General features: G+C 38.0%; 3 protein-coding genes across 3 annotated transcripts in view; 1 reads left to right on the top strand and 2 right to left on the bottom strand.

The window, feature by feature from the left end:
- LOC145322168 (uncharacterized) overlaps positions 1-22755 on the top strand; it is a 45982-nt gene extending 23227 nt beyond the window's left edge. The window contains exons 15-23 of the mRNA XM_080163998.1: positions 1549-1678; positions 3039-3126; positions 3570-3666; positions 4049-4178; positions 5927-6011; positions 7219-7265; positions 8622-8671; positions 9319-9416; positions 22566-22755. Coding sequence (XP_080020124.1) covers positions 1549-1678; positions 3039-3126; positions 3570-3666; positions 4049-4178; positions 5927-6011; positions 7219-7265; positions 8622-8671; positions 9319-9416; positions 22566-22695 — 855 coding nt within the window. The 3' untranslated portion in view covers positions 22696-22755. The remainder of the gene's footprint in view (positions 1-1548; positions 1679-3038; positions 3127-3569; positions 3667-4048; positions 4179-5926; positions 6012-7218; positions 7266-8621; positions 8672-9318; positions 9417-22565) is intronic.
- On the bottom strand, positions 10242-18176 carry LOC145323452 (uncharacterized). Its single transcript, XM_080165854.1, has 6 exons — positions 17823-18176; positions 11349-17769; positions 11015-11133; positions 10842-10908; positions 10496-10700; positions 10242-10293 (listed from the first exon to the last, which is right to left on the bottom strand). Exons 1-2 carry the CDS (start codon positions 18174-18176, stop codon positions 12631-12633), a joined length of 5493 nt encoding a protein of 1830 aa, XP_080021980.1. The 3' UTR covers positions 10242-10293; positions 10496-10700; positions 10842-10908; positions 11015-11133; positions 11349-12630.
- Positions 19484-22388, bottom strand: LOC145322159 (uncharacterized). The gene is made up of 4 exons (XM_080163971.1): positions 22124-22388; positions 21951-22017; positions 21605-21809; positions 19484-21402 (listed from the first exon to the last, which is right to left on the bottom strand). Exon 4 carries the CDS (start codon positions 21236-21238, stop codon positions 19691-19693), a length of 1548 nt encoding a protein of 515 aa, XP_080020097.1. The 5' UTR covers positions 21239-21402; positions 21605-21809; positions 21951-22017; positions 22124-22388; the 3' UTR covers positions 19484-19690.
- Positions 22756-22941: the final 186 nt, after the last annotated feature.

Here is a 22941-nt window from a genome sequence, read left to right on the forward strand (position 1 = left end):
TACCAGAATGTCCGTACGTCCATTTTAAACATGTTGATTTTTTTTACATTTTTAACAACAAATTTGTATGTGACCTAATTATCCGATTAGTCTGATTTTTGGTATACTGATTCCTAGGACAACAAGGTACAATATCATAAGTGAAGCAACTCTATAATCAAGTCCTAAAAATGTAAGTATGTCCATAATCATTATCCTGTATCAAGCAGTTTTTTAACAAATTTACTTACAATTTTGCTTTGACTCTTATACATTCGCATTCTGATTATTCAGTTCTGACATTATACAAGTGTTAATGTCCGTTTGTCCTACCGTTTCAGAGCTTCGCTTTTATGGATGTTGTCATCCTTGTTTAATTATACACCATGACTAAAGAACCTTCTCCTGAAAGCTCTTATTATCTTCAAATAGTTTACCCAAAATTATGGAAGAAATATAAAATATTCAATGGGAAAATATGTCGTGGATAATTTGCTAACATAACCCATCAGATTGCGCAAACCAATCCAGGAATCTAAAGGGATGAGACAATGGCCGAGAAATATACATATCCAATGTTGATTCACAAAATTACCTCTTTTGTAGATTACAATTAGTGGTTGAATCGTTTAGACACTCAACCAACTCAACCAATCAATCAAAATTCAATAGAAGTTCCCAAAATTGTTAAGACAATGAATGATAAAACTTTATTATTAAACTTTGGGGACTAGTGTAATCAACAGCCCAATGTCCCCTCCATACCTGAAACTAATCTGAAAATAAATAATATTCAGCCCTTATATTGTTAAAATACATCATTTTTATGCATAGTATCTTTATAAGTATATTCTCCCTTTCATTTTAAAAAACTTCCTAGCTAGGCCAGGGGCACTTGAGATGTTAAAATCCCCCCCCCCCCATTTTAGATTTTCTAATTAAGAAGAAAAAAAAAATTGGGGGGGGGGAGAATATTTTTCAAAGGGCTATTTCTCTTGGGAGGATTGTGGTATCCTCCCCCAAAATAGTTAGAAACCTTAACAAAAGCTACATTGTAAAGAAGCAGCATATAAATTCAGTGGTTAGCCATATCCTTCAGTAAATACATCTTGTTCTTTTAAAGATTTAGCTAAATTATAAACTTAAATTTTGTAATATATTAACAAAAAATTACATATCACAGGATTGCATAGTTAATATGTAAAATTCTGCATTTAGTAAATTTAATAACACTTGAATGGTAGATTCTATTTCATGAGTCTATGACATTACTTTGTTTAAAAAACTGAATTTTTATTCAGCTACGCATCTATGGACGATGCATTATCTGTACATTATGTATTTATTTAGTAAATACAAGACCTAGATTTTAAAATGTTTAAGCTAACTTTATCTAATATTTAATATTGATTTTGACATAATATTGCCACCTTTAACATTTTAGGAAAGTTTAATGTATGTTAAAGATTTTAACCTAAATAATATGCTTTAAAAATAGCATTTATTTGTCTAAAAATACAGCATGTCAAGCTGATAGGTTGTGATTTTTTTAATGAAATTTTTATTTAGAATCATCCGCGAATGTACTGTACCCAAGAGGGAGAGGTTATCTGCCGGGATGGATGGACAGGTCCCCAGTGTCAGAATCCCATCTGTGCTCCTGGATGCCATCCCACCCAGGGATACTGTAAACAGCCAGGTAAGCATTACTGCTAGAAACCTATAGCTACTGTAAGGATAAGGTTATAATATATAATGGGTGGACAGTATCAAAGTGCCAGAATCCCATCTGTGCTCCTGGATGCCATCCCACCCAGGGATACTGTAAACAGCCAGGTAAGCATTACTGCTAGAAAACTATAGCTTCTGTAAGGATAAGGTTATAATATATAATGATTGGACAGTATCAAAGTGTCAGAATCCCATCTGTGCACCTGGATGCCATCTCACCCAGGGATACTGTAAACAGCCAGGTAAGCATTACTGCTAGAAACCTATAGCTACTATAAGGATAAGGTTATAATATATAATGGGTGGACAGTATCAAAGTGTCAGAATCCCATCTGTGCACCTGGATGCCATCTCACCCAGGGATACTGTAAACAGCCAGGTAAGCATTACTACTAGAAAACTATAGCTACTGTAAACAGCCAGCTAAACATTACTACTCTAAAAACCTAAAACTATAAAGTGGAGTAAATCAATTTTCTCAGATAGTTTGACAGGTTCGGCTTATTAAAACTGATCTAAATCTTATGTTGTTACATTTGTTATACGCGGAAAATTTGTCTATAATACGATGCGATAAATAACTTTTATATAAGGAAGTTGATTAGTGATTAGCCCTTCTACAGTGTGTTTTTTTATGAGAACTTTTTTGAAAGCAATTTTACCCCACTTATAGTTATCAGAATTTAATGATTAATGGCTTATTTTCTTTGTTTTTTATGACAATTAATAGAACAACAAAAAAATATTTCAGTTTTTATTTAAAAAGTACAGTAAAATCAAAATTAAAAACTTAGGTGTCAACATATAAAAATGGTTTTAGCGCATGTTTCTTTAAAAAATGGATTTTCTGTAGTCAACTTTGGGGGGCCAGTACTCCCTCCCTGGTTGATATATGACCTTCAAACTTTGATATGTTCTAGTACATGTCCCTAATAGTATCTGTATACCCTTTTAGCTCTATATCTCAACTTTGAAGTGTTTAGCAGCCATTCTTGCAAAAGGTTGATTATTTGAGCATAAGAAAAATGCGCTAAAACCATTTTTAGATGTTTACACCTAAGTTTTGAATTTTAGATTTTACTGTACTTTTTAAATAAAAACTGAAATATTTTTTTGTTGTTCTATTAATTGCCTTAAAAAACGAAGAAAATAAGCCATTAATCATTAAATTCTGATAACTATAAGTGGGGTAAAATTGCTTTCAAAAAAGTTCTCATAAAAAAACACACTGTATAAATCAAATAAGGTTTTTGCCCCAAACCAGAAAAAAACGCTTCCTTTATGCCTATTTTGTGTCACAGATTTTTGTATAAGGAATGCTATTTCAGGAGAGTGTAAGTGTAAATCTGGATATCAAGGAAAGAATTGTGAACAATGTATCCTGCTCCCAGGATGTAAATATGGTACTTGTCAAACGTAAGTAGATTGAATTTATGCCCTTTAGGAGAAAGTCATGTACTATGGCTTAGAAAGTCTTCTAAATAAATAATCCAAACATGATAGGATCAATTTATACCTCTAAATCACATTTATGTTAAAAGGACTTGATTGGAATCAAAATCTAGGTGCTAAAACTGTATTGTAGAAATAAAATAGGAAACAACTTCATCCTAAAAATCCTGATAATTTAGGATTAATAAGGCGCTTATTCTAATAGACGGTGTTTTCAGAGTACTGTCCCCCCTTAATTTTGAAATAAAACAAAAATTATAAGAAGGAGAGTTTATTTCCCTAACTGTGTGAGGCCTAAACCTGCAAGGCTACACAGTATCCAACATAATCTTACCTAAACTGACCTAGAGTAATAAACTTTTTTGAGTGAAAACAATTAACAGACTAACGTATAAAATTATTTTTAGAGGATATGAGTGTATTTGTAATAAAGGTTATTATGGAATATTTTGTAACAAGCCAGTGTGTGCCGAGGGGTGTAGCCAGGATAATGGATTCTGTAGGGTAAGCTAATTTTAATTATTTTGGCTGTTTGAGAATATAATCAGGGAGGGAGGCATTTGGTTGTTTAAAACACAGCAATTATGTGCACCATCATTGGGTATGTACATCAACTTATCGGCCACTGTCTTATTCACTTAAATCCCTGGAATATAATACAACAAATTCAAGGAATAAACAATGCCTTAGCTTGATTTTTTAAGATACGTAAACTTGAATCTTAGAATAAACTATTTTGTTCCATTTTTAGTCAAAATTAAGAGTTCCTTATATATTTTACAATTTTTGTTAACACCAACAATGGATTTTGGTATCGTTATTTTAGCCAGCTGCGAGCATTACATAATCAAAGGTCACATATACAAATCGATTTGTACAAATTCAGGAGCCTGATACCTGTTCGTGTAAATCTGGTTGGACAGGCACCAACTGTACAGAATGTATTCCCCGCAAGGGTTGCAAGTTCGGCACCTGTGAAAATCCTAATGAATGCATCTGTGACCCAAAATATCAAGGTAAATTAGTTTGAATATCAAATATTATCAAAGTCTTTTTTAATCAAATTTTTAAAACTTTAAAACTATATGAATTTCCAAGGCAAGTATAATATTATTTGTGTTAATCTCTTTTTAACTTAAAGGGGTAAGTTTTTATCATTTAATTTAAATTACTAAAAGGGGGTTGATAAATTTTAATTTGATAAAACTTTTGAAATCAGAAGAAATAATGTAATACTTTTTAGCCTAAAGAATATTTCAACGAAACTGTTTTTACCATGTAAATTAACCAGGGAGGGAGAGGACATTGGGCTGTTTATTATACTAGTCCCCAAAATTTTAAATAGCGTTATCTTATTCGTTGGCTTAACAACTTTGGGGACTTCTATCGAATTTTATTGCTTTTATTAAGTTGAGTATCCAAATGTTTCATCAACTAAAGTAATCTACAGAAGGGCTAATTTTTGTACATCTATATATTGGCCGATGTCTTATCCCTTTAGATCCCTGAAATTAACAGAATAATTCTTCTTTTCAATGTTTTGTTCCTATAAACTTAAGTTAAAAGTTTAAAGTTTTCTTAACATTACAAGGAAAGAAAAGAGAGAATGTGAAAATTCTTGAAAATGTGAAATTTTTAGACAGTAAGAGGGATTTTATAAAGTTTTCTGTAGAGCTGGATCTTTAAATCATTTTGTGTTACCCACTGCCACTCAGGAATAAGGTATAACCAACAAGCAAAATAAATCTAAAATAATACTTGGGGGGCAAATGGAGAGGTCGTCAATTTTACAATGTGTTGCCCCCCAACGACAGCTGAAAAACACGTATAGGTTTCGTGATTTTCTTCCAAATTAGTTTCGTTATTGGTATGAGCAGACTGCCACTGCTGCCAATAAAACATCGATCTTTAAATCAAATAGCAATGTTTTGCCGGTGGATTTTTCTAAAGTGTTTCCCGGCTCACCACTGCCATGTTGATTTAAAGATCACTATTAGGTGAGCCCCTTTCAAAATCGGCTTACTAGAGGCATCAGCAGTGGCATCGCTGTGATTTAAAGATCCAGCTCAGTTTAGTTTAGTACAGAATAATATTTGTTCTCAAGGGCATTACAAGGTCATGGAAATAGAAATAATATATCTAGATAGTCCATCTGACTCCAAAATTCGTCAAACTTAAAAAGGCAGACAAATACCTTTGTTAAGTTTTTCATACAAGTTATACAAGCGACGAAAGTTTTCGAAAATATAATTTCTAAAAAGCTAACTTTATCCTAAGGAATTCAACTGTTCACATGAGACGAAATAAAAAAAATATTCCCCTTTACACAAGTTCAACCAATGACATGTCTGGAATGTACCTCCACCACAGTTATGTTATTGACTGATTTAGAGAGTATGTCTGTATATTATCTCTATTGTCAGGGCTAAGTCAAAGTTTTCTGTAAAATAGTAAGTACAAAGAATGATTACGTACAAAAATAGCGAGACTTTTAAATCCAATATGGCATTCTAAAAGATAGATTTAAGTATATTATGTATTCTAATACAATATTTTAAACTTATGACTAAAGCAAGGTGGTGTATGTTTACCTATGTGTCTCAAAACAAAACTCGCTAACCTTTGGTTGTTTTATAAATTTTCTCTATATATCCCTCTTTATCTTATTATGTGGGGGGGGGGGGGGGAAGGCGGTAACTCAACCTTTTGAAGAGAAATAACTCTTCTTTTTATGCAGCTATGATAACTAATATTTCATCATCAGGCGATTTATGTGACGAGCCTGTATGTGCTGAGGGATGTGACCCCGAGAATGGTGAATGCCAAGAACCTGGGGAGTGTACCTGCAAGTAAGATATTTTCTCTTATTCATTCGAATCCGGTGGATAGGAACCGGTTGTCATCCATACGAAAAAACTATGTCTAGCATCATATTATATCCAGCTTTCTACGAATATAAAAATGTACAATCTTATGATTAAAACCAGTTTTTTAGCCCGTGCCTTCGGCACCTCGGAGCTAAAAAAACTGGTTTAAATCTTATAATTGTACATTCTATATCCGCGGAAAGCTGTTTAAAATACGATGCGAGTAATAATTATTCTAGTATCGCTTCAAACCAATTAATATCCAGTGGATTAGCACCAGTTCTAAGCCATACTGAATAATTATGTATAGCATCCTATTATATCCAGTTTTCTACGTATGTAATATGTTCAATCATAAGCTGTGTATAATAGGATGCGATAAATATCTATAACGCAAGTAGCGAAGCTACGGATCTACTGCAGTTCGCGGTAAAATATTGCTGGTAACGAATATTGCTAAAAATTTATGAATTTTAAAGGCTGCTAGCTGCCAAACGGCTGAACGTACAGATCATACCCGCACACTATTTTAAGCGGCATAAGGAGGCCTACAAATAATCTGGAATAGCCAAGATCCAATGATGCACAGGGAAGGCTTCACTGAAGAAAAACCGCGTAAAATAGGTCTTTTTCGCGCATTTCTCTGCACTGCAAGATAAAGATAATTATATGCATTATTGATTAATGGCTATTCCAGATTATTTGTAGGCCTTTTTATGCCGCTTAAAACTATGTGCGGGCATGATCTGTACGTTCAGCCGTTTGGCAGCTAGCAGCCTTTAAATTTCATAATTTTTTTGCAATATTCGTTACCAGCAATATTTTACCGTGAACTGCAGTAGATCCGAAGCTACTCTGAAATAATGGACATATAGAATACGTGCATATTTCACGTGTCATGGGAATATTTGTCTTCAATTTAGGTTTCTAAAAAAAGTCCTCATGCTCATAGGAGGGGAAAGGAGTATCGTTATATAAGCCAGCTAGGAGAAACATTTTACCAGGGTATGCAAGAATCTCTCACAAAATCCACTTATTCTTTTCAAACAACTTTACTTCTAAAATTCCATGTTTTGAGGTCCGATTTACCTAAATAGTACTGCGAGCATAGTCATTAACAAATATTTTAGATTTATTAAAATACATACATATTTTCCCAAAGATTAAACTATTTAAATTTATCTCTTAGGGTTGGATGGAAAGGAGAAAACTGTACAGAGTGTGTGGCTTATCCAGGTAAGAATGAATTTTTTAAGCTTGACCGACAGACTAGTAAATTATATACTGCTTATGCTTATTGGTACAGGGGATTATCACCAAAAATATCAGCTGTCTCTTAAATTAGCAGCCGAGAAAATCAAATTTTCTACATAGCATTACGGACAAATGGAAAGTGAGTTATAGAGAAGCTTAATTATGAAAACCAGCACGACATGCTGACAATAAGAGTGGGAAGCATAAGCTTCAAAGATCACGCGTAGCGTGTTTAATCTGCACCACATAAATATCTAAAATAACTGTGTTTGCAATATTGTGTACCTATTGAAAAAATCAGGAATCTAAAGGGATAGGACAATGGCTGATAAATTGATGTTAATCTCCAATGATGATACACAAAATTACACCTTCAGTAGATTACAGTTAGTGGTTGAAAAATTTGGTCATTCAACTTATAGTTATATACAAGCTATCTGAATGGAATGAAAGTCTCCAAAGTTGTCAAGCAAACGAATAAGAAAACGTTACTAGAAAACTTTAGGGACTAGAGTGCAATTAACAGCCCAAAGTCCCCTCCCTCCCTAGAAAAAATATTACATTCATATGGTATATTGTTTTATAGATTGCATAACAAATGTGTTGTTATTGAAGGTTAACATTTATTGGAAATTGTTTCATTTAAACATTACAACTGCGACGCACAATGTAATAATTTTCTAACTTTGCGAACGTTTGCTTTCACGGACGGATAGATATCATCACATTATTTACAAACTAAGGTTTTTGTCTGAACCTCAAGATTAACTTAACCGATAGTTTAGGAAAGCTTTACATAGGATCTAAGATAGTTTTAGTCTATTTTTCAGTATTTCACTGATATTTATTTCGGTGCTTCGCTGCTTACTATTGTTGTCCGCTGATATGCATATAAATTAGAGCCAGGAATAGGTTGAAACTACTGAGTTATTTCTAACAAATATTTGTTTTTTTTCAGCTGAAATTACGAAATATTTTTTGTTGATTTATTCATTTTATGGTTCAAGCGTGCTTAGAGCGAAGAGTGCGTTACTGTCTCCGTAACTTGTCAAACACACACACAGAATAAAAAATAAAACCCCACACAAACAAATTGAATTTTTAGAATTCTTTCATATTCTACAATTCCAAGGTTTTAGAATATTTTTAGCAGGGCTTGGCAGTCTCGCCGATCAAGGCTTGATAGCCGCAGCAGTGGGGATACAAGTGTAAGCCCTAGTTTAAGTATGGTCTGGGTTTAGAAACCCTTCATGTTCATTTTAACCTCCGCAAAAAAGCTTTTCTGGGTTGTTTAAAATTTTATATCATTCTATAGATATAAAAAATTCCATTTTTTAGGTTGTTTGAACGGCTATTGCCTGACTGCTTGGGATTGTAATTGCGAGCAGGTAAACCAATCTTTGTCCACCTAAAATGCCTGCAAGACTAAAGCATTGATAAATTGATTAGGACGCATGTTTTTTTATGGGATATTTGTAGCAACAACACCTATTACAATGGATATAGAATATCCTTGGATATTATGAGAGGGGAAAATTGTAGTCAATTTAGCTTGCTATAAATATCCCCTCACAATTATTGGTCACTTGGTTTATCCAGGAGGGGAGGGGATGGGCAAAGGGAGGGGAAATCGTTATTTTAGCCCGCTATGTGTTTTACTCTATTCGATCGAGAACATTAAAATCTGGTGTAAGATCCAAGTAATTATAAATTTATTCCTATTACTAATTTTATAAGCAAACATTTTAGATTAGATTTTATTTGTGGTTGTTTGACTTTAACAATACATGTTTGATCAACGACTTTATGTTTCTAGGGATAATAGAGTTAAATTAAACGACATACGTGGGTATTATGACGATGAAAAAATTTGGGTTGCTAATAAGGACATCATAGATTGGTCATTTCGTTCAACCAGTAGGAGGGAATGGAAATGGGTGGTGGTCGTTATTTTAGCCAGTTACAAGTTTCACTTTATTAGAGTACAAACATGATAATCTGTTGTAATATCAAAGTAATAATAAATCCGTTGTAGGGATGGAGTGGAGAAAATTGTGATATTGTGGACACAAACCTGCCCTCACAGTTCCTCATTGAGGGAAAGTGTAAACCAATACATACCCAAGGATTAAGGTAGAAAAAATCAAATTTATTATTCAAAAGAGGGGGGGGGGGGGGGCGGTTGCGACACTTTTTGAAACCAAAACTGAAAGTCAAAGGAACCGACATAAAAAAAAAGAGTTACAGCACTAAAATTTGGTATGGCAGTTGCTTTAAAGAGGTATAATGTGGAACTGTAAAGAAACGGCAGCGGAACCGCCAAATTATTTTTAGGCGGGAAACGGCGGTTTCACCAACTTTTCTTCACAGTTCCACATTGTACCTCTTTAAAGCGACTGTCATTCCAAATTTCAGTGCTGTAACTCTTTTTTAAGTTTAATTCCTGTAGTTTTGGTTTCAATAAGGGTCACAACCGCCCTTTCCCTTTATATTTTGAAGGATTTGTGACAACCAAAACACTAAGGAGTTTCAAATTTACTATCAGAGGATATTTCGCCAAGCCTAACCACCAAAAAAGTAACTTTCAAACTAATTAATCACTAGAAAAAAAAAAAAAAATTATATACCAGAGCAGGGGCTCAAACCCTATAGCGTGTTCAATTTATTGTCCATTTTCTTACATCTAAAGTATCCATAATTTATTCTACTTTTTTTATAATTGTTGCAAAAGTTGCTTTGGATTTAAAAACGAAACCGTGTCATAATTATGATTTTAAAAGTTAAAAGGCTGCCATATCAGAGAAGGGGAATGCTTTGGCCAAAGACAGGCGCAAATCGTTTGGGAATCCAGACTTTACAATGAAAGAGTTGATTATCTGCTGTACTACAACCCACTAGTTAGAGATGTAGCAGTGCGGCAGGTGTCCCAGAATGAACAACTGCCATTAAAACAATCAATGAAGCTTTCAATACTCGTTTATTCAGGTAGAATACAGCGGTTTTAAACAACCTAAAATAAAATCACAGAATTAGGTTGTTATAAATGAACTACAAATAGAACAATAAAGTATAATACAGAGTTAAAATACTAAAATTTGCATTGCTTTCTTAGTTTCTTTTAAAAGTCTTTTATTTTGATTTCGGGCTTTTCAGAATAGTGCATTTCAATAAAACAATCCAATGGTTCATTAGTCAAAGAATGTAAAACTTACTTCTCGAATCCAGCTCTTTCCACTTAATAATTTCCAGAACTACAGGCTTATCAGATCATCTCATCAACATAACCACCAGCAAATATCCACAGCAGCAATCAATACAGAACAATTCCACGGCAGTCAAGGACTTAATACTTCAGACCACAAGCCAGATTTGAGGATAACTCCATATGAATCGGTGTTACAGTGGCAGAATTTCAGTCTAAAAACATCAATCATATACTTTATGTTAGAAGGAGCACCATTTATAGAATAATCAAGGGTAACTCTGTGTTTTTAAGCTTTGACTTTGAGGCTTTCTAATTAATTTGAAGGAATTAATATAAAGGTGAGTATTCTGTACCTTAATTTTAGCGAAGGATCTCCTTTTTCGCTATTGGTTCCAAGTTCTTTGTTCCACTTGGTGAATCCTGCAACGAAAAACCATAATTAGGTGATATTTGGATAGGCAGCAATCTACACTATAACTTTGATTCCAAATTTCATTAGGTAGTTATTCAATCAACAACATTTTACCTATGGTTCTTTGTGCTCAAGCTTTCCCTCTGATCCGTCACGAGGGGCACCAACAAGCTTCTCCACTAGAGATAAAAAGAGGGCAGATCCACTCTCAACAGGCTCAGCTAATTCCAGGCCTTAATAATATCAAATTAAGCCCAAACTTTTAATGGACTACAATGCTTTTAAAGTTAACTTGGAGGCCGTTACGGTACTCATTTATTGGTTCTTTACAATTAAATAGGGGCAGTGAATTCAATAGATTTATATCTTCAACTTTGGTTCAAATGAAATCTTTGCATATACGGCTTCGCTGGGTGAATGAATTGACTATTTTTAATATTTGTTTTACCTTGTATCTCAGCAGAGACAATTTATTATTACATTTTGAGAACTTTTTCACTCGTTAGCACTTTCTGAAATGGATTAGCCCATATTATTTGATGTAGATATAGGTTTCTTTATCACTTTTTACATATATATATAATACAATTTTAACGATAGTAAATTTAACCAATTTTTGCTTAAAAGAAACAAAATAAGTTGTTAAAAACTAATAAACTTGGAAGTAAAGAGCTCAAATTAATTTTATAAATGCTTTGAATTGATTTAAATGTATTTTGTACCAAAAAATAACAATTTTCTTTAAACTTTTAGATAGACTATTTTCCTTGCTTATATTAAGATGGCTGACGTTAGACTGATACAACGAATATAGAGATTTGAACGCTTGCGCGTCATAGATTAATCACATACATAGATTGGATAATATTTCATATTATTTTTTACAAAATTAAACATTCTTTGCTAAAAATGAATTTGAAAATAAAAATGGCTTTTGCATTAAACAATTACAATTTAATATAAATTTAAGTTTTGTAAGTAATTAGCATTATTTCCGATACATATTTTTTGCTCTATGGTGAAGAAATAGGTTGCGTGAATTTACTTTAACATATTTTAAATTACTAAACTTTGGCCTTGTTATGGAAGCCTTCTCTCAGTCTTCGTGGGGTGATTTGACTGGATTCCTTCTAAATATAAAACACTCCCCCAGGCAAAAAATCCACGAAAATCATCCCAGGTGTCTTCAGTTCCGGCCCTTACGGAGCTCACAGAACCAGTTTGAACTTTGAACTTTGAACTTTGACAAATTATTTGAACTTTTACTTTGAACTTTGACAGAAATAAATCTTTGAACTTTTACTTTGAACTTTGACAGAAATAAATCTTTGAACTTTTACTTTGAACTGTAGTTTTAACTTTGAACTTTTAACTTTGACAGAAAATAAAATTTTTGAACTTTTACTTTGAACTATAGTTTTAACTTTGAACTTTGAACTTTGACAGAAAATAAAATTTGAACTTTTACTTTGAGCTATAGTTTTAATTGAACATTACATAATTTTAAAATCAGGTAAAACTTTGTACTTTACTAAAACTTTGATAAAATTTGGCATTGTTTAATTAATAACACAGAGCAATTGTCTTATGTTTTACTTTGGTCACGGAGCACTTGTCGCGTGATTTTACAATTTAATAGATTGATAAATTGATAGATTGATAAATTGATAGATTGAGAGTTTGAAAATTTGAAAACATGATAAATTGAAAGATTGAGAGAAAGGATAGGACTATGTGCTGTACTTACGGACCCATTGGAGATGGACTGCCTCAACATCTGCCTCCGCCAGCTGTCCTCCAAGCTCTAACTCGTGCTCCTGGTGCACCACCGCCAGGCCTCTCACCGCTCGCTTGGTTGTCCTCATATCCTTCTCCCCGTGGTTTCTATACTCTATCGTCACCTCTCGTACGTGCCCATCCCTAGATATGTGCACTTCTCTGGCTCTGCCAATCCTCCATATACACGTACCTAGGGGGCTACTGCCATCTCTACGGAACAGGACTATGTCTCCTGCCCCAACCTCTCCAACATTTTTACTCCACTTCTTGGGCTTTGGTACATACTCACCAACTTTCAACTCTTTCCACGCTTCCCACCAGGATCTTTCCACATCCTCCATGGCTTCCAACATCTTGCCAGGCCTTTCCACCGTTAACTGGCCCCCAGGTGCTCTGTTATTATTCCTGCCCAACAATAACCTGGATGGAGTTATCAAATCCAGTTGATCAATGTTCTGATACCTCGATCCTAAACACAAAGGCATCGAGTTCAAATCGTTACAACAGAACGACAACGCTGTCTCAAACTCCAACGGCGTGAACTTCAGCCCCTTGAACGCCACATTGAGAATCTCCTTGATGGACCGTATCGACCTCTCTACCACTCCTTGGTAATTCGAACTCTTAACGGAAGCAAGCTCAACCGTTAATTTGGCGCCCTTCTCCTGGTTCAACAGGTTCTGCACACTGGCTACACATATGTCAGCTGTCTCGAAAGCTCTCACTAGCTGGGTGCCATTATCTATCTTGACTAGACATGGGATGCCATACCGATTAATGTGGCGGGTAAGGGTTAACAAAAAACTTTCTGTGTCATACCCAGTCATACTATACGCCGCCACAGCCAGCGTCGCCGGACACTTGTACACCGCCGCCCACAATTTCATCGGGAATCTATGTGTGCCATAACTGCATCTTCCTTCTACAGGCCCAAACAAGTCAATCATACAAGTTGTGTATGCCGGCGCTATCTTCAACTGGCACGGGTCTACAGCACCAAACTCTCTCTCTATCTCCTTGGCCTTGTATCGCCGACAAAAGAAACAGTTCTTTTTTACCTCAATCGCCAAAGAGTTGCCCTCTAAGATAAAGGCGTGTTCTCTGCTCCTTCTCAATGTTGCAATGGATCCTCCATGGTGCGTCAAATTCTCATGGCAGTGACGCATGATACTGTACGCCACCGGACTGTACCTGTCCAGCACAGGCTTGGCAAAGGCCAACTTCTCTAGATCCAGCATATTTTCCGCCAATGCATCGTTGCCTCCCGGTAAGATCCTCCCATGGTGGTACATAATGCCATCCTTAACTGTGCCAATGCTTTTTAACTTGTCTCGACTGTTGAATTTAGTTACCTCTGCCGTAGTCTTGCTAAAAACATATTTTTCCGCTCTCTTCAAAACATGCTCATCAACATCCACCAACACAGTGCCAGACACAACACTAAACTTGTTGCTGCTCCTCCGCCGCCAAATATCAACAATCTTCAAACATACAGCAATCAGCCGGACATACCTATCCCACGGGACCTTACTCGGGTTAACCAAGTAATGTGAAAACTCGTACCTCTCAACCATCCTCGCCGAAAAATTAGCCAGCACCAGCCCACGGCTTTCTTTGTTCCTCATCTCCTTCAGCGCCGCAACTTTCGTGTCCTGGTCAAGGGTAATCTCATCAATACTTCTCGTTGGCCACTCTGACTCTGGCCTGCTCATCCAAGCCTTTCCATCCTGCCACTCCGATCCAGGCCCAATCTCTGGGGATCCATCAGGTCTAGTCAATATATCAGCTATGTTCTGTGCTGACTCAACGTGGCGCCAACTCGTCACGTCACAGAATCGCCTTACCTCAATCGCCAGGTTGCGGATGCCAGTCTGCAGTGGTCGTGTATCACAGTGGATCCAGTATAGCGCAACCATTGAATCTGTAACATAGGTGATCTTCTTGACATAATTCTCAAAATTAAGTTTAACTAGGTGAGCCAATACACATCCCATGGCACATGCTGTCATCTCAGCTTTGGGGATGGTTAGTTTGGTGGTCAGCTTTGACTTGGACGCCACCATTCTGGTTACAAACCCGCCTGACAACAACTTCATTCTTGCGTGGACGACGCTACCAGCTAGCACCTGACTTGCATCTGTAGACACAATCAATTCAACCCCATGCTCTACATCCACAGGGTTACAGAACACACTACGTGTGAATCGTATGTTTCTTAGTTGCTGGACCATCATCAAATTTTCCACCCAAGTGTCTAGGTAGTTGTCCGGCAGGATCTCGTCCCACTCTGTCCCCAGTGAACAGATGGAACACATGTCAATTTTTAGTTTATTGGACCTCGGTGACACTAACCCGAGAGGGTCCCAGCACTCCATGGTTTTGCCCAACAGAATCCTTTTTGTGAACATGACCCGCAGCGCTTCCTTCAGGTCACCGGTCACTTCTTCTGGCACTTTACCTCGCTTCTTTTTGCCCAGGAACAAAGGTTTCACCTCGAGGGATATTGTGTCTTCCTTCGGCCGCCAACAATACCCAACGAGCCCAACACTTTCTCCATCTACAGACACTTGTTCATCCGGGTCGTGACCACTCCTCGTGACTGCTTTGACCGACTGCTGGCCCATTTCTAATACCTTTACCAGCTGCTCTCCTGCTAAGTCGCGTGTCTTCTCATCACGGTGGGCAGAAACAATATCATCCATGTAGGCTTTCTTTCGGATCACAGCTGCTCCAATCCGAAGCTCTGGTTGTTTGGCTTCAGCTATGTCCGCAACCATCTTAAAACCGTGGATGGTTTGGTTTCCTGAACTCTTGATCCCATAAATAATTGTTCTGACCACGTAAACAATGACTGCTCCAAGCAGGGACAATCCATCAATCCACAGGAACTTGTGATATCTATAATGCTGCGGCTGCAAGAACACGGAATTGTATGCCATCCGGATGTCGGCGCTAAGGGCAGCCCCTCCGCATCTGAATCCAATCAACAAGTGCAACAAATTAGCCAGCTGGTTACTTCCCTTACATAATATGTCATTTAGGCTCTTGCCTGTCTTGGTCTTGGAACTGCCGTCAAACACAAGCCGAACCGGGGTAGATATACTGTGGCTGTTATGGACAATGCGCCACGGAATCACATATCCAGCTTTTCTGGCCTCCACCTGTTCCTCTGGCGGCAGCGCCGCTAATGGTGCTACAAACCCATTATCCGCCAACTTGTTAAAACTCCGCAGGATCTCCTCTCTGGCAACTTCACTCTTGTTGGCTAACTTGACCTGAGTACCCAATATCTTTTCGGCAACGTAGGTATTATCTGCCAAAGCTGATTCAGGATTCTCAGTAAATGGCAGGTAAGCAAATAACCTCCTCTGCTCGGCATCATAGCTGACACTTTGCTCTATATCATGTTGTTCACGTTCTTCCAACAATGATTCTTTCTCCACTCGCTCACCTTTCTTGCACTCGGAACAGACGCGGCACTTGACACAACGGTATGACATATCTGCACCTATCTGGTCTATCATCTGGTATTCCTTGAGCATCTTACTTGGTCCGGCGGCAAAAACGTGGTGGACAAACACATCATCCTCATCCATTAAGGGGTTCTCGGCTCCAGCATAATGCGAACATACCTCATGATGGTGATCAATGGTTGTGGCACTTTCATGAATCATCCCATTGTTGGAAAACAAACAGTCTCTCTGATATCTATATGCTTTAAACTCTGCAGTTAAAAATGCAGCAGGTCCCATCAGATGAGCGCGGCTCATAACATCTTTCCAAACTTCATGTGGTCCAGCTAATATCCCGTTGTGGCCTCCATATCCAGCCAACCTGGATTTCATAATGCAGAGTCCACCTGGCAAGGTAAGTACCACCTGTGGGTAATATAAGTTGTATTGAATGCCAATCATGATATCAACCGGCTGTCCTCCAATTTCAGGTTCAGTTGTCGGCATCTTTGCGGCAGGATGGCTCTTAGTAAAGACGGCATTAAGTTCTTCCCATACCTGTTTCAGCGGCCACTCTGGGAAACGTGTGCTAACTTTGTCCATTTGCAGGCCTTCAATGGTCGCAACCCGTCTTTTACCATCTTCACTTACCATCGGCAGCCAGAAACGCTCAATGCCATAGGGGATCTCAACCCTCTGGCCGCCAGCTACCTCAAGGGCGGTGGGGCCAGGCCGCTGCGTCTCTGTATCCAACGACGCACATGCCCGTGTGCTCAGGCAGGCTCCATAGCAACCGTTGTCGTAAAACAGGAGCAGCTTCTCACCGTTGGTTCCTTTTACATATTGCAACATGTATATGGGCTGGTTCTGTATACTTGGCTCCACTATGACGTCGTCAACTTTACCTCGGCCGCCGCTGGCGGCGAAACTCGCGTATACATCTCTGTCACCTTTGTCGGGCAAAGCATGATAACTGGCAAAGAAAAACCTGACATCGGTTGGTAGCAGCTTCTCGTCCAGGGAACGTTTAAATTCTGCCTCCTTCTCCATGTTGGCTTCCAGGTGATAGGTGCAGATGGCGATATGGTTCTTCCACACATCTGGCTTGTCCTTACAGGTTCCTTCATTGCAGATCCACTTGCTGTCACAGTACGGTTCGTGTTCTTTGAACCAGGCCTCCCTATTCTTCATGTCAAACTTGGCATCTAATCTCAGACATCTGTAGCATGCCTCTGCTTTCACCGTCCTACCAAACCTTCTCTTGACACGAGTTTCTTGGAACACTTCACAATACGCCAGGGATGTATGTGAACCTGGGCACAATCTACACTTAACTTGTTTCGCCTGTCTGCTTTTGTTCATCATAATGGCGGCAGCAGCATCTCCACTTGTCTTCTTGTCTTTATCTTTAGCCTTCTTCTTTTCCTTGTTGTTGGCGTGGGACACGGACCCGTTGTTGGCCGCAGCCGGATCGGCACCAGCTGAACTTGCTTCAGCGGTAACGTAGCTTTTTGCGGAACCGGCGGAACTTTCAATAGCTTGGGCGGCCGTATTAACAACTCCTTCTCCATCACTGCTCAACTCACAATCTGCTGGCATCACACTGTACTTGGATGTGACTTTTACCTTGACTTGCTGCTGTCATAGTAACGCGTGCCAGACGTCACCATGATATCTATTTTAGCCGTGACCTCCCACAACATGGTCTGCAGAAATTGTGTCAGGGTCTTGATCATCATAGACTTGGTCTGTCTGGTACCAGGGTCAGTTCTTTTCTCAGCCAACAGAATCTTGTGAAATTCAATGAGGTCATCTTTCAACAACCCACCTGACAGGACAGCCAATACCGGTGACGACTCATACATATCCAGGATCTTATGTTGTGTAGCTAGCTTGGTGAGTGCTACAAGCTTCTGCTCAACTTTTATCAGCCAGCTGCGTTTTTCAAACAAGTTATCCGGGCAGGATCCACAGGCTTTGATTTCGCTTGATTTCGCGGAAAATAACAGTTCAGGCTTGCCGTACACTACCTTCAGGTGATCCATGGCTTCCTTGTACGTCTCTAGGTTGAGGATACAGTCCTTTGCGATACCAACCACGCATTCAAAGAGGACTATCCATGAACGAGAGCACATGATTCTAAGTACCTTCCAGCATTGATCCTAAGTATTTTCTTTCAGAATATAATAGATCACCATATATTATTAATATATTGACGAGAAAATTTATGTTTCACCATGTTCTTTTAGGGTCAAGCGGGGCATTAACCGGTAAGGGGCATTACCGGTAATTTTTTACCCACCTTCAGAAAATGACATTTTTCTCCATGTTCTAATCGACTGACAGAAAAAAACATAAAAGCAAATTTGTTCCTTATTAAATTGCCTACAAAAAAGTATAAAATGAAATTTTTGTGAGATAAATTTTAAGGGTACTTTTGGGGTCTCAAAGTCGGACGAAAAAATTTTTGTTTCAAAAATTTTTTCACCTATGTGTATAAAGATCGACCTACACAAAAATTGGTAAGACCTAGAACTGATTCGTAAAAACCTTTTGAACTAAGAATTGCCCGCTCTTTCCAAATCCGTTGAGAGCTTAAATGTAGAGTTAATATTTTTTTCAAAAATGACCAAAGTTCGCGCGGGGTATTTTTCGGTAACGTCGAAAAAAAAATTCAAATTCGATTTTTAATATCAATTTTCAGGTTTTCTTTGGTAAAATCTAAAATTCAATATGGGCTTTTTAAGAATTAGGCCAAAAAGTGAATAGAACAGATTTTTTTATATAAAAAAATTCAAAGTTTATTTTGAAAGAAAATTTTTGTGAAAAAAAAATCGAAATTTCTCGTCTTTAAAAAAAATGATTTTTGACATAGAAGGAATAGTCCGATCTTTATGAAAATTTTTGTGGGTAATCCCTATAACCTATACTAATTATGATTAGTTATGTTTGACTGGCCGTTTGGCCGTTTTTCATCGATTTTTTTTAGGTTGAAAAGACGTTACCCACAATGCCCCACCATGGGGCATTTATCGGTAATTTCTTTAAGTCCAGTTATGACAAACTTCTAAAAGTCCTAGGATAACGTCCTATTAGGACCTGATAGTCCTTTCCGTAAGCTTTCTAATGGTCTTGGTCCCATTTAAAAATATTAATATTTACCCCATTTTTTTTTCAAAAAACCGAAAAAATTACCGGTAATGCCCCGCCTCACCCTAGTTATTTTAATTGATTTTGAAAAATTTTATGAAGCTAATTCTTTTAATAAAATGGATATTTGATGATACATATGCGTATACTCGTGTTATATATATTGTAAATAAATCCATATTAGCATTAATTTAAACATACATATGAGATATAGTAAAAGTGCTTTTGACTTTTTTTAATTTTTATCATTTGACAACATGGACAATTAGAGACACCCCGAACTCAACAAAACGTTTGATAGAATTTAAACGAAAAATGGTGGACATTTTTTTACTTTTCTTCAACTTGAAGTGGTGAAACAACAATTTTCTCGTCAATATATTATTTATTGATAGTGACCTATTATATTCTAAAAGAAAATACTCAGGATCAATGCTGGAAGGTACTTAGAATCACGTGCTCTTGTTCGTGGATAGTCCTCTTTAAGCTTTAGGTATTTCTCGTGCTCGTTGAATCCACCCATTGTTTCAAAGAATAGCTCCATCTGTGTTTGGAAGCTATAAAAGTCGAGGTTGCCGTGACCCGACTCGCCACTAAAAGTGGGAGGTTTGAGCTTGACCTTGTTGACACCAGCATCGTTAGTTCCAGGCGCAAGTCCAGCTTCGTCATACAGCACATCAAGGTGGGCTCTGGCCATTCGTTGGGCATTTATGCAGCTCTGCTCAGCTTCGTCCAACATCTCTACGGCACTGCAATCTCCGCAACTCGTTGCACACTTCAACAGGTCACTTATCTTCTTTTGGAAGTCTCTGTGTTGCTCCGAAGCCTGCTTGAACAAGGTTTCCCCTCCTTTGATCTCATTGGTGGCCCTCGTCTTTAACTTCATCAGCTGTTTGTATGCGCTGGTCACATACATAGTGTTGTCACTCAAATTCTTCAAACCATAATCTAAGCGTTGCCGGTGTACAGAGGACGCCTGATTTCCCGCGGCGGCACTCTCAGATGGCGGCGGCGGCTGGGGCGGCTGTATCCTTGCATCCTCCTTCCTCCTTAACTCCTGGGCTTCCCACAGTTGCTTCCTGAGGCCGATTAAGTGTGCCAGACATTCGCTTGAATTGATACTGTCATCCTCGGTGAACTCATCACAAGGGTTGCTTTTGAAGAACACTACAGCATTTGATAACTCATTCACTAATGTATGAACTTCACTGTTTATTGTTTCAGCCTGGGCTGTTGGGACATGAGCTGGGTTTATAAACACCAGATTATTGTCCCAGGTGAAAGTCACTCTTTCAATAACATCAATATGTTTCTTTATTTGAGCCTTTGCCATTTTACTGCGGCGTTTATCACTGGCTTTCGGCGGCGGCTGTTGCTGCTCCGGCGGCGGCAAAGGTTGCAGGCCTGCCTGCAGCTGTACCGGCGGTGGTGGCTCTCTAGCTGGCGATGTCGGCACTCTAACCGGCGGTGTCGGCACTCTTAGCGGCGGGGTTGGCGTCCTTGGTGGCACCAACGGCTGTGTTGGGTCACACGCCGCTACAACAGTTGCTTGACTTATACGTGACTCCGGCCGTTCCTCGTCACCAGTCGCAAACACCTCGCAGTCACAGGCTTGTCCTGGCGGGCACTGACATTCGCTGGTTCTTCGAAGGTTGTGGTGCTGACTAAACACCGTTGCCAAACTGTCGTTTCTAAACACTGATTGCTCTGTGGAAGTTCGCAGCTGTTGAATACCAGCCACACTCAGGTCTCCATAACTCCAATTCGTGTCTCTATCAACATCGTTCTGGTGGCGTTGGTCAGTATATGATCTTCTGTCCCTGATCCCGTTGATCAAATCGTTTACTCTGGAGTCTGTCTCCTCGTACACTCCCTCAGCTCGTGCTATACTCGAACTGCGGTAACCATGGAATTCCGGCGGCGATGAGGAGGCTTCTCTGGGGCTCGTGTAGCTCATAGGTTGCTCTGGGTAGCGAACTCTTGTTTAAAACTGTACTACAACCCACTAGTTAGAGATGTAGCAGTGCGGCAGGTGTCCCAGAATGAACAACTGCCATTAAAACAATCAATGAAGCTTTCAATACTCGTTTATTCAGGTAGAATACAGCGGTTTTAAACAACCTAAAATAAAATCACAGAATTAGGTTGTTATAAATGAACTACAAATAGAACAATAAAGTATAATACAGAGTTAAAATACTAAAATTTGCATTGCTTTCTTAGTTTCTTTTAAAAGTCTTTTATTTTGATTTCGGGCTTTTCAGAATAGTGCATTTCAATAAAACAATCCAATGGTTCATTAGTCAAAGAATGTAAAACTTACTTCTCGAATCCAGCTCTTTCCACTTAATAATTTCCAGAACTACAGGCTTATCAGATCATCTCATCAACATAACCACCAGCAAATATCCACAGCAGCAATCAATACAGAACAATTCCACGGCAGTCAAGGACTTAATACTTCAGACCACAAGCCAGATTTGAGGATAACTCCATATGAATCGGTGTTACAGTGGCAGAATTTCAGTCTAAAAACATCAATCATATACTTTATGTTAGAAGGAGCACCATTTATAGAATAATCAAGGGTAACTCTGTGTTTTTAAGCTTTGACTTTGAGGCTTTCTAATTAATTTGAAGGAATTAATATAAAGGTGAGTATTCTGTACCTTAATTTTAGCGAAGGATCTCCTTTTTCGCTATTGGTTCCAAGTTCTTTGTTCCACTTGGTGAATCCTGCAACGAAAAACCATAATTAGGTGATATTTGGATAGGCAGCAATCTACACTATAACTTTGATTCCAAATTTCATTAGGTAGTTATTCAATCAACAACATTTTACCTATGGTTCTTTGTGCTCAAGCTTTCCCTCTGATCCGTCACGAGGGGCACCAACAAGCTTCTCCACTAGAGATAAAAAGAGGGCAGATCCACTCTCAACAGGCTCAGCTAATTCCAGGCCTTAATAATATCAAATTAAGCCCAAACTTTTAATGGACTACAATGCTTTTAAAGTTAACTTGGAGGCCGTTACGGTACTCATTTATTGGTTCTTTACAATTAAATAGGGGCAGTGAATTCAATAGATTTATATCTTCAACTTTGGTTCAAATGAAACTTTGGCCTTGTTATGGAAGCCTTCTCTCAGTCTTCGTGGGGTGATTTGACTGGATTCCTTCTAAATATAAAACATCTGCATCTGCTTGGCATACTATTGCCATTGGAACAACAAAAAAGGTCAGATTCACCGTTGTTATCAAAAAAAAACGATCTCCATTATTTAGATGTATGAACGGCGGAGTGGCCACCTGTTACTACAGAAACAACGGCACCATAGTTGGAGAACCATCCTGCAGATGCAACTCTCCATTCGCGGGCAAATTTTGCCAGCTTAACCAAGACGAAAACAGATGATGTTATTGTTTTTATGTTGATTTTTTATTATTTTATATAAATACAGAACTTAAAAAATAAGCGATTGCTTACTGCTTAGTTATTAAAAGCGAAACTTTCCTAAAATTAGGATCGATACGTCAGTAACAGTAAGCTCTTTTCATTAATTTAGACGTGTTAGAATTGTCCTATCGATTTTAAAACTTCATGATAATTCCTACAATAGTTAGGTGTGATTTGGAAAGCGTAGCAACTCTTTAATAGTTA

The sequence above is a fragment of the Acartia tonsa genome, chromosome 6, assembly GCF_053477335.1.
Source record: "Acartia tonsa isolate MP-2025a chromosome 6, ASM5347733v1, whole genome shotgun sequence".
In the NCBI taxonomy this organism is placed as follows: domain Eukaryota; kingdom Metazoa; phylum Arthropoda; class Copepoda; order Calanoida; family Acartiidae; genus Acartia; species Acartia tonsa.